Here is a 12,165-nt window from a genome sequence, read left to right as displayed (position 1 = left end):
ACTCTTTTTAAAGTTTTATTAACATTTGCAGCAATGCAGGCACGCTCTAAGTGGCAATTTGAATTCACGTTTTCTGTAGAAAAAGAAAACACATTCCGCAGTGAGTCCACAAACCATTTGTCCTAAGCTGATTGTGTTGACTTGAATGTTTTTGTTCATTTAAACATTAAAAATGCATTCTTTAACATTTGAGATTCCATTTGAGTTTCAGAATATATAACATATCGCAGAAATTGGAAGAGAGCAGTTTAAGGAAGAGGGAAGGATATGTGAATGCATTCAACATGCTGTTTCCGTCTTCCACCCAGTGAGACAACAGACCTTTCTTAACTTATGTTGTCAACCTCGGTGACTCCTGCCATAGACCTTGGCAATGTAGCTCATTGATACTTCACAAATGTGTAGTAAGTACTTCATATAGTTTAAGATGGAAGGATATGAGTCACCTTGGCAGTAAGAGCCGTCATTTGGTGTGAACTGCGACTTCCCGGTGGCAGTCTGGTAGCCTTCCCTGCAGAAGCAGTTAAATCCTCCATTCAGGTTTTCACACACAGCGTGGTCACCGCAGACAGCAGACTCACTGCACTCGTCTATATCTGCAAATATTTCAGAAATAATTTCTGACATTGGTGCTCTTTTACTTGCTTGCTTTCTGATAACAGTATTACATATGGTTAGTGATTTCCTATCAGCTGATGCAAGAAAGCAGGGGGAAAGCCAGTAATTTGGGAAAAGCGAGAAGAAACTTGGATGCATGTATTTCTTAACTCTAATTTGGCCAATCTGTTTTGACAGAGTATTGAAAATGTTATTCATGGGGCACACTCTCAAATTGTCTTCTGAGTAGCATGATTCGTCAACAAAGTCAGTAAATCTATTCCCATCATCTAAGATGTAACAGTTAGTTCTAATTTAATAAAGACTCATTTTTCAAAGTGCACTTAAAATTATTTGCCTGCTAGTTTTAGGCTAAACTGATGATAACTCAGTTTAAAGTGATCTGGAGGATAAAGGTGGCTTCATATGCTCTTTAAAGCTTCATTTCTGTGTGTGATTTAGCCGAAAACTAAGGTCCAGCCCATTATGTGATTCAGCCCTCTTAAAATTTATCACGATTGATTACTTTTGTTCCTATTACATTTGGACTATGATTCTAATATGCAATCATCATAGCTGAGTATGGATGAAGTAATAAATTGCACAGACTTAAGTCTGAGGTTCTCAGTAGCTATATGTTGACACTGTAATAAAAGTGCTAGGTTTTTAGGCTCACATCATTTATATTCTTAATTTAAAATTTTACACACTGCAGTGAAATGTGCCTTAAAGTTATAAATACAATATAAATACACTGCCAGGTTGGGGAATGATTCCAAGGAACTGAATGGTTCAGATCATTACCTTAAAGTAATGCAAAGATTTTTTTTTTTTTGTATGCTGAGCCCAGTTCTGGCATCTTAGAAACACTTTCTATTAGATTAATGAATGAACCTAAATTTTAATTTACAATTTGATTATTAAAATAACAAGATGGCATGGTACAATTTACCAGTATAAAAAGGAAGGGAGCTATTAGACTCTAATTTAAAATGTCGTCAGGCTGTTGTCTTAAATTCAGCTGCTCCCAATATTTCATTTAACAATACAATGAAGGCATAGGAGAACATGTAGCTCATACCATAAGGAAAAAGTCAACTCAGAGCCTCTTGCTTGCTTCTTGAAGAACTTTACAGTAGCAAGAAAAATGATGGTACTAGATTATAAAGAACATTACCAGAGTGAAAGGCTAGAAAAATCCATGCACTGATGATGTTTATATATCTGTTTTATGTCTTACCTAGGAACCAGAGAGCACAGCCTCTAAGGAGCACCCCTTACTTATTTTTTTCTTGAATATATATTCAGAAGCCATCATCCTACACAAACTAATCCTACACTACTAATGGAGAGAGCTACAAAATGTTGACTCTTGGATGGAAGGAACCATCAATCCACGTAGTCTAAGCTGTGCGGAAGGTAGAAGGAGTGAGGCAGGGATGAAGACAAAGTTAATCAAGTGAGAAGTGTGGAGTTCAAGCCAGAGACTTTCACTCCTGGTGAGACAGGGGTCTTACAATCCTGATCTGGAGCTCATTATAAAACCCTTGAATTCTTGACAATCTTCCTGCCAGAGTGTTCCACGTTCTGTGATTGTAGGTCTGCCAGCCATGCGTGTCACTGAAGCGCCCCTCCTCTCACAGTGCTTTCAGAAGCACATGCTGTGCTCCAGTAGGGAAACAGCTTCTATCCGCATGGGTGTGGCCAATCCATTGGGACTGGAGGAACCTATCAAGGGTCACACTCTCAAAGAAACGTCACTCTTCCTCCTCCAGTAGCCATCAGCTACCAACAGCTCCTCAGACAGGAGTCAGGCCTTGGGAGCCCTCCCTATCTGTGGTGGAAATTAAACTGGATTAATTTTACAGGTATCTTGCTTAGGTACCATGGCCACTCTGAGTCTGTATGTGCAACAGCCACACATTTCATAGCACCGCAGCTTTCTCTTTGATGGTTTCAGACATGCTCACTGGTATGCCTTGATCACTCACCCTCGCATCCTCTACCCTGCTCTGTATCCTTGTCTTCCCCCAGCAAGCTGCCCTCTCACTGTCAATTTTGTTTTGTTTCTTGATTTTGTTTTGTGAACTTGGCTTTTTTAACCTTGGTGATTGATACTTCACAAATGTATAGTAAGTACTTCATATAGTTTAAGATGGAAGGATATGAGTCACCTTGGCAGTAAGAGCCGTCATTTGGTGTGAACTGCGACTTCCCGGTGGCAGTCTGGTAGCCTTCCTTGCAGAAGCAGTTAAATCCTCCATTCAGGTTTTCACACACAGCGTGGTCACCGCAGACAGCCGACTCACTGCACTCGTCTATATCTGCAAATATTTCAGAAATAATTTCTGACATTGGTGCTCTTTTACTTGCTTGCTTTCTGATAACGGTATTACATATGATTAGTGATTTCCTATCAGCTGATACAAGAAGGAGGGACACAATCCTCTGTAGCTGCTGAGGAACAGCTCCCCATCACTGTCACTCCACCACTGAGGACAAGGACTCTTTTTCTCCTATTGGCCTTTAGCTGCCAGCAGCTTCCTCAGGAGAGGCTGGACCCCAGGAGCATTCTCTCTATGCATAACTGATTGTTGATGAGTCTGCTCTTGTGCAGACTCCATGCAGGAGCCTGAGCTTCTCTGAGTTCATGAATGCCATGCCACTGGGGTCCTTGCTCTACTTCATGGCCTCCTATCTTTGTTCCCTCAGATGAATGCCATCCCATCTGCATGGATCATGCAGGACATTTCAGCCTATGAACTCATCAGATGGCACTATGATGACCTAATGATGACAGCAATGGCAGCAGTAGTGTTCTGGCATACTAGCAGTCAAGATTATGCTCATGCAAAATTTGTATAGTTAGCATCTACATTTTATAAAATAATATCCATTATCCTACAAAACTAATGCTTTCTCATCTTTAGTTTACATCCATGTTTTAACCAAAGGTATATACATGAGACTGTTTAGAGTTGCTCACATGTATATGTCAAGGACTGGTTACTTGGTGAGAGCTTATTCAAGAAAATAACTGATTATTTTCCTCACCATAGCCATTGATGAGTGAAACTTCTTGTGAGTTTGCCCATCTACCTTGACGTGTCAACTGGTGAAGTCATTATGTATGTCCTATTCTGGCAACCATATTGTTGAAATTTCAGGGGTACAGTTCCTCTGCCATGTCTAGAAGACATTATCTAGTATCCATACCCTGATCCAGTGCCTCTCACAATCACACACACACACAGACATACACACACACATTATTGTATACACACATATAAGCTACTAAGAGATCTTAACTTTGTATTACAAATTCAGTATTACTTAAAAGGCAGCAGAACCTTTACAGTCTCAAGATATTCAGTAATTTTAATTTAAAAGGACATGCTGTTTTCCATGTTTATGACTGGTAAACCCAGCAGCATTTTTACCATACTCTTCTTTAAAAGCGTGATTATGTAATGTTTTTGACCATATAATGTTTACAATAATTGTTAATAGTGTAGTTTTCTAATGTTGTGTTAGCGAGTGTAGAAGGCAAAATATTTAACTATTGGAAATTATTCAGAAAGACATGATTCACTTTTAGTATTTTAAACCCCACAAAAATAAAAATCCCTACAGTTACATGGAAAAACCGAGATAAATAGAAAATATAAACACATTGTGCTAAGCATGGTTCCAAGGAGATGGTAAAAGGAAGAGATGCTGCCTTCTGCTCTTATGTTTTTAGCCACATTGACTTTGGGGTGCTTAAGTTCCCCCCTCTGAAGTGCTGGTCTTCACCTAGTCTCTTGGAAGCTGAGTACCTGGTATTCAGTTTTACTGTGACTCCAAAGGGATGAAAATAATGCATAGTGTTCTCACCCCACATCTGCCTATAATAGTACTTTATATGTGAAGAATTACATTTAAACATGTACTAAAGTCAAAGAATTTCTTGCTCTGAATAGGACACTTCATTTTTTAAATTGATGTTTAATGATGTTTCTGTATATTGATGTTTAATGAGCATAGTTGCTGCATACGTCACATTTAAGAACTAACTGAATTGCCTATCAGAAGCATTATATCATACGGTGATAATTCGACTGAGAGGAATAGATTTATGACTCTGTATGCACTCCCCGAGGATTATCAGAGTGAACAATGAAAATTACTATAGAACCAGAGAAAATGGAAGGAGCTGCACAATAGCTTCTCAGAACAGCACAATCCTTACGGACAACAAAATTGGTGAGAAATAACATTTTTCCAGAGAATAAGTTTTTCACTGAATAATCTATCATAAGAAACAGGTAAAAAATAGGACTCAGGACTGGGGATTGGTTTTTGATACAGTTGTTGTGTTTACAAACTACTTAGAAGCGCTACAAAGGAGTTGCTAAGGTTTAGGTTCTACAGCATCTCATAGAAATGAAGATTGGAAGAAAGTTTTAAGTTACAATGATTCAATGATTACTCCTCTTGCAATGCTGACAATCATCCTTCTTGTGTGTGTGTGTGTGTGCCCATGCATGCGTATGCCTGTTTTCTCTGTAGTCTGTGAAATAGTCTCATTTAAACCAAAGAATATTAAAAATAAACCTGATCCGATGAGATAGCAGATGTGTTCTGGAGACTGGCAGCTTCAGAAAACTAAGAATACAATGAAAATTGTCTTTAATTACTATGCTACCCATTAGGCTTCCCCACTAATTAGAACAGCTCTCCAAATGTTTGCTGAGGTCTCCAATCAGCAACTCACTCTGAACAATAAGGAGGTTAGCAAGTGGAACCTAGGCTTGAGAAATTCAGTAGGCTTTCGAGAAGAATAGCATTGTTTTATAGCCTTTCCACTCTGGCAGAGCTCTATCCACCACACAGTAGGGCAGGGTAAGATCCAAGTGTTCACCCACTTAAGTCTCAGGTGGAAACAATGACTTTCAGGGTGCAGGACTGTGACTTGCTCTCTTTATCTGCAATGTGTACATAGAGAAGAGCCTTTTACTCTTCTTGAACATAAGCTAATTCTTTGCTGGTTTACAATTATTTAATTATTTAATATAAATAAATTATGATGCAACTATATATACATACTCAGAAAGCCAAAATGTGTACATCTCTGTACCCATATAGTAGAAATAAAGACACATATACGTGCATGCATATAAGAGAAATTAAACTACTTTATGAAAATTAACTGAGAGTAGCTTATAAATTGCATGGAAAGCATCTAAATTAGGTTAAAGAAAACTATTTCACCAACATTGGTTTTGAGTAAATCATTTCATTACTCAAATATTTATGGAGTCTTCCAGTTCCCAAACGTGAATGTCTATATTGGGAAATAAGTAAAAATTAATCAAAAAGTCAGGATCTGTGGCCTCCTGTCAGAGTTCACATTCTGAAGGGAACTTACCACACAAGCAGATAATTGAGTTTTTATTAAAAGTTTTCATCTATATCTCTAAATTTGAATCCTGTCACAGAATATTGAGAAAAGTTTATATTAAACTATAAAATAAATTGTGTTTTCAGATCAGTTATTGGTGATATAGAAAATGATGAGGGTGGAATCTCATGTGAGCTACTGCTACAAAAATAATATGCAAAGCATTGGGTAGATCTGAGGTACCAAGCAAGTCTATGCAATTGAGCACCTTGTATTGCCTAAATGAGTGGTTTCTAAAATAAATTAACATATCAATGTGCTATTTAATTCCAACATATCTTTATTAGTATCAAACAATATATTAATAGAAATAACATGAATTTTGTATTGTTTTTTGAGCACAGTGTTGGGCACTTGACCTCATAGTTTTTTTTTTTTTTAATCAAGAATTAGGCAATTAAAATATTTGCTGTATCCGAGTCTCACAGACTGGATATATAATATAGACAAATTCCCTAAAGTTCCTTCTCAAATCTTGCTCAATAAAATACCATCAATCCAAAAGTAACCTCCAGATAGTGGATAGGTAAGAAATTATTTTTAAAAGTAATATATAAATATGAATTATTTAAATACACTTAAACTTTTCAGTGTCTAGCTTTATAATAATTAACCTTCAAAGTGAAATTCCTTTAGGTGGGTAGATTGTAGGGAGGTAATAGGTGCCTCATGGGCTCAGAGGCTAGGGGCGCCTGCTGTTCTTGCAGAGTGCCCACTTCTGCTCCAGCCTCACACCAGACTGCTCACAGGCAACTGTGTCTCTAGCTCCAGAGGGATCTGAAGCCCTCTTCTGACATCGTAGGTACCTACACACACACACACACACACACACACACACACACACACACACGGCTGTATGTCCACACACAGGTAATCATGAGTGCCCCAAATTTAAAACCATTACATAAATATACATTTAAACCTGTTTCTTTCTTTCTTTTTTTTTTTTGAATACACTCATCAGCTCACAGTTACTTGAAGTGGCTTTATGTTGAATTTATCTCTATGTTAGTTCATTATATTTGTATGTAAATACTTATACTGATATTTCTTTAAATCTTTTAGAATACAGTTAAATTGGAGATTTTAGAATTAAAAACTGTTAATAGGGAAAAGTATTTATCATTCTTTCAGAATTACTTATTGACCCATCCTTAACTTAATGAACTGAGTATGACAAGCTCAAAGCCACATGTAATCCCCAACAAAGGTATCTGTGGATATAAAAAAAGATGTGTCACACACCCAGATTACCAGACTGAAGTGTTTGTGTCAACCACTTTTTTGTGTCAACAATCTTTAATACACTACAACATTACTAAGTTACAATGCAGACAAGGGATATGGTTTACTTAGGTCAATTTCTGGATATCTGGATTTATGCTGTTTTGATTTCAAAGAGAGAGTGAAGCTGAGCCAGCTATTGCACTGTAACTAAGAGTTTAGAGAAAGAAAAGTCAGCCCAGCAATACACTAAACCAAAGGAAAGAGCTGAGATAATTATCTGGCAGTGTAAAATAAGAAACATCATATTGTTGAAATATAACATACGGGGAGGTATCATCAACAGTGGCAAACCACTTCCTAAGCGATTGTAGCCAGGTCAAAGGTGGCCCTCAACAGATGTTTTGTATTTGAAAATTATGATTGAATTTGAGTATGAAAGCAGTTTTTGAAATATGGGAAATATTAATGAAGATCCATGTAGAACCTAAGTCTTGAGGATGACATCAAAAGCAGAGTAAAGAAAAGGCACATTGCACTTCAAAATTACTTAGAACTTCAATTCAATGACCGACCTCCCTCCCTAAGGAAATGGGCAGGGTGAAAGCAGAATGAATAAATATGAATTGAAACTTGTGTCATGTGGATGATGTGTAAGTGCAGACTTTTACTGTTGTTTATTTATTTTTTTCCATGGTGTGGTAACAGTTAAGATGTCGGTATGCTTTAGAGACTAATTGGACACTTCAGGTGGCTGGGTAGGAATGGACAGGGATGACTCTGTTTCCAACTTGGAGAAGTAAAGGAGAGGCTCTTTTATGAGCAAAGAGACCAGCCTATGTTAGCATGAGAAGACTGGGGTGCCCTGACTAATCCAGGCTATTCAGAGGGACAGCGAGCTCTGCAGTGGGATAGTAGCCACATACCTATATCTCACAGGACTCTGAGGGAGAGCTGAAGACTTCCTTGTTGCCTTTCTGAGGAAGTCAGATTCCAGAAGTGGGGGAAACCCACTGTTGGCTTTGTGCTTGTCTCTGCATGGGCCCTCTTACTCTCCATGTAATTCCCCTTCCCATCTCATTTCCAGTGGATGCAGCTGTAGGCATATTTAATTCTTTCGTTTTTCTTCCTTTTTGTTCCTGTTGCTGTTGAATGTGAGTATGTTGGTGAAAAGCCCAGAAGTCTGAGACTGAGGGGGGCAGTGCAAGGAACCCTCCGTCTAATTTGTTGTTTTCAACAGTAACTGCAAGGATCGTTGGGCTTTTATCTGGTTCAATCCAGCTTATCAATAACCATATGAACATGGAAAAACAACAACAAAATGGATGAATGTGCCTAAAATATCCCTTCCTGATGTACTTTGGGCAGGGTATTTCTGTTGCCACTAGTTAGTCATCCATTTATTTGTCTTCAGGTCATATCTTGGCTCAGCATGATTTACACCAATAATTCAAAGGCAGTAACAGGTGTGTTTCAGTTACTCTTGACCGGAGCATTTGAATTATTTAGTGCCTGCTGTTGTCTCCTTGTTTTTACTAGGAAAGCACACCTGGAATAGTTCAAATGCTGCCAGGACTGAGGCAGAATCAGGTGGACATGGTTTTTACGCCTGCCTTCAAAGACAGTGTTTTTGCATTGTTGAGAAGTATTTTTTTTTAACCATAAATAATGACTGTAAATAAGGCACAAGTAACAAACATCTAAATCTCCAAACTCAAAGGTCCCAAATACCTAACCAATGGCAGATTTTAGGCTACAAACCACATGACTACAATGGTTCCATTGGCAATAATAGAAAATTTTACTGCTTTCAAAGGACATAGACGTTCTGAAATACTGACAAGGTTTCATTTTGCATTCTGTTTTCAAATGTAATGGAATTATAAGGAACAAGTCTTTTAAAATTGAGATACTATTGGGTAGGCTTAAAATTCACTATAACCACTGGAAAGGCACATAGTTCCAACAGTAGTTTCCCTCTGGTACCCACCTTTACTCTGGTGATGACTGATAATATAACTCTGTAAAGTGGAACACTAAAACGGCCATGCCCATTGTGTGATTTTTCAGGAAACAGGCGCTGTGTGTCAAAGGTAGACTGGTACCAAAGCTTCACCTGCCCCTTCATCCTTGTGCCGCAGCTTAGCTCATTTTTTTCCCCATAGTGGCACTGAAAAATCCCTTACTACCTGTCCTCTAGTGAACTTAGAAAAAACATCACCACTCAGATACCTTAATCTTGTACATTCCACAGAATCTGCTTTTCTAGAGAGCATCAAGGTGAACATACAGGTCAAGAGGTAAGTGGGTAGGAAAAGTCAGCCAAGAGGGAAGAAAGGAGAGCTGCAATGACAATAGACTGAGTTCAGGCCATTAGTGACAGCAGTAGACTCACTGTGTACATATTGCAACTGGTGTCCTTATTGTGTGCACACTGCAACGCATGTCAATTTCCTGGTCTATGCAAGGCAGTGGAAGGAAAGAAATGATATAAACATATTCTTTTTTTCCCTCTGGGGAAGACTTTGACCTCTGAATATTTCAGGGAAGAAAATAATTTAATACAGTGCCCATGTAATCCAACCCTCCATGCATATATATTTGCACCTGCAAAGTAATTGATTGAAAGACACATGGAACTGTAAATCCTATACTGAAGGTGATGCACTCCTTCTCACAGTGGATATGAAGCATTAGTGTAAACTCACATTTCCTTGACCATGGATTTTAGTAAGTCAAATTTACTTAAAAAAAAGTCAAAAGCATCAAGCAAAAAAAGTTACAATTTGCTAGGTAAAAATATAGATTTATATGAGAATAAAATGTTTGTGCGAGGTGTTTGTATTTTTGAGTTTCTTAATGGAAATGTGATTTTTAAACTGTTCAAAACAGCAAGTATTATTCCAAGATTTTTTTTTGAAAAGAAAAATATGCCTTTGTCAATGGATGAGCTTTTGAATGGAATGCAGAAGTCGAGGGTGGGGGAAGGTGATGACAAATAATACATGCACAAAATGTTCTCTGAGGCTGTTTTTGCAATTACTTTTTTTTTTTTTTTAAAGGAAAATGTAGCACTTAAGAAAATACTCCCATTTTCTGTTACTATCATTTTTGGTCTTCTCTTTGTCAGAACTATTAATGTACACATATCATAAAAACAAGCACACTGAATACAAGTTAAGAGGGAAATGGAAGGGAAAAACAGTCCTATTTCTCCACACACTAGAAACCATTTCTCTTGCTCATTGGATGTGAGGCTGGAACAAAATCCTGATACTTTTCTTTCAAACTATCAATCAATGATTCTGCAATGTTTTCGTTCCCTGGTACCCATCAGCTATGATAGTTAAGATGAGTAATATTCTCATAATCTCCCTGGGACTCAAATGATGGTTATGAAGTGGCTTCTGTGAAATTCATTTTATTGACTTTTGTTTCTAATCATTGAAGTGATACATATGAAATACGGGGAATCAAGTCACTGACAGAAAGGTCTTACAAGCCCTCAATGCAAAGACCTTGATGGTTTACAAAGGAACTCTGGAGAGGAGCTGCACATTCTGTGGCTGGAAGAGAGTAGAATAGTGTGTGTAAGTTACCAAGATAAAATGATTGTCATGCTATAACCATCTAAAAAATTTTGTCCTTCTTAATGACATTTATAGAGATACAGGAAGCACTAGCAAATCATATATGGACTATGCGATGAAACATTAAAGAAAGTGGTGTAAGGAAGTTTCAAACATTTCAGAGACAGACCTTCACATAAAGCCTAGACAGTGTGGTCCAAATCATCGATAACAAATACTACAGGGATAATGACTGTGTGATTACAAATAACCTAGCTGTCTTTCCTTGTCTACAGGGGCTGGGCTTCCACTGAGGCTCTCACCGGACACCTGAAACTCAAAGCAGTACTCTATACGCTGTGCCTTTGTCCTGTATGTGCGCTCCAATGTGAAAGCTTAACTTAACATTAGACACATTGGATGTGAACTAAAAAAAAAAACACACACACACACACACAGAAATAAAATAAGACAGTTACAACAAGATTTTGTCATGGAAGCAATGGGGATATTGTCTCTGTCACAATATCTTATTTTACAATTGTTCTTGGCAATTTCACAATAAAAAGTATTTTATGAACATGTGATTTTTCCCTCGAACATTATAAAAATTTCTCCTTTCCACTTAAAGAAAGTGCTCCATAGCTTCCCCTTGAATATGTAGCATCACTATTTTGCATTTTCAAACAACCATGAGTTAAAATAAGGGATTCTTGAACAAAAGATCTAGGATGCCCCTCTATTGTTGACCAAGACTGCTAGTGAGTGATGATGGATAGACAAGGTACACCTCATGGCAATGTTGTGTACAGGGATGATGCCCATCTGAAGGGAGATGATGAGATATGTCATCAAACTACACTGACTTCTGCTCAGATTGAAACTGTGAACTGCTCATCTGTGAAGTTTTCCATTTATTATCTCTATGTCAGTGTTACTGTAATTACAGAAACTCTGTAACCCCAAGGGAAGGTAGAACTCCTTACCGGCACAGGTTAGCATGCTAATGAAATGCATACAGAAAGAAGAGTGTAATAAATACTTTGAATACAATAGGTTTTGTGAACTCCTAGTACTTCAGTCATTGTGGATGGACACACACACACATCTGGGTGCATGCACACACATACACACTATATATATAATATATATGTTAGCATATACATAATTGTAAATATATATTATGGAGAACAGCATATGCCATACTAACATTTGGATCTGTAAGTTGTTTCTTGTTTTTGTTTTTGTTTACTTTTAAGGATGCACAGGTATTGACTGCAACATTTTGAAGAACATTGCCTGACTCTAGATATAAAAGAAATATTACTCAAG

At 37.7% G+C, this 12,165-nt stretch overlaps 2 protein-coding genes across 4 annotated transcripts in view; both read right to left on the bottom strand.

Moving 5' to 3' along the window:
- Fubp1 (far upstream element binding protein 1) overlaps positions 1-12,165 on the bottom strand; it is a 909,332-nt gene that overhangs the window by 758,507 nt on the left and 138,660 nt on the right. The window lies entirely within an intron of this gene.
- Adgrl4 (adhesion G protein-coupled receptor L4) overlaps positions 1-12,165 on the bottom strand; it is a 95,442-nt gene that overhangs the window by 37,451 nt on the left and 45,826 nt on the right. Inside the window, exons 3-5 of one of the 2 annotated variants that reach the window (XM_051166040.1) lie at positions 2,772-2,921; positions 447-596; positions 3-73 (exon numbers count right to left, since the gene is read on the bottom strand). In XM_051166040.1, the coding sequence (XP_051021997.1) occupies positions 3-73; positions 447-596; positions 2,772-2,921 (371 nt within the window). The remainder of the gene's footprint in view (positions 1-2; positions 74-446; positions 597-2,771; positions 2,922-12,165) is intronic. The other variant, XM_051166041.1, reaches the window with a different exon arrangement.

Source organism: Acomys russatus, chromosome 23, assembly GCF_903995435.1.
Source record: "Acomys russatus chromosome 23, mAcoRus1.1, whole genome shotgun sequence".
NCBI lineage: Eukaryota > Metazoa > Chordata > Mammalia > Rodentia > Muridae > Acomys > Acomys russatus.
This window is presented reverse-complemented; position numbering and strand designations above follow the sequence as displayed.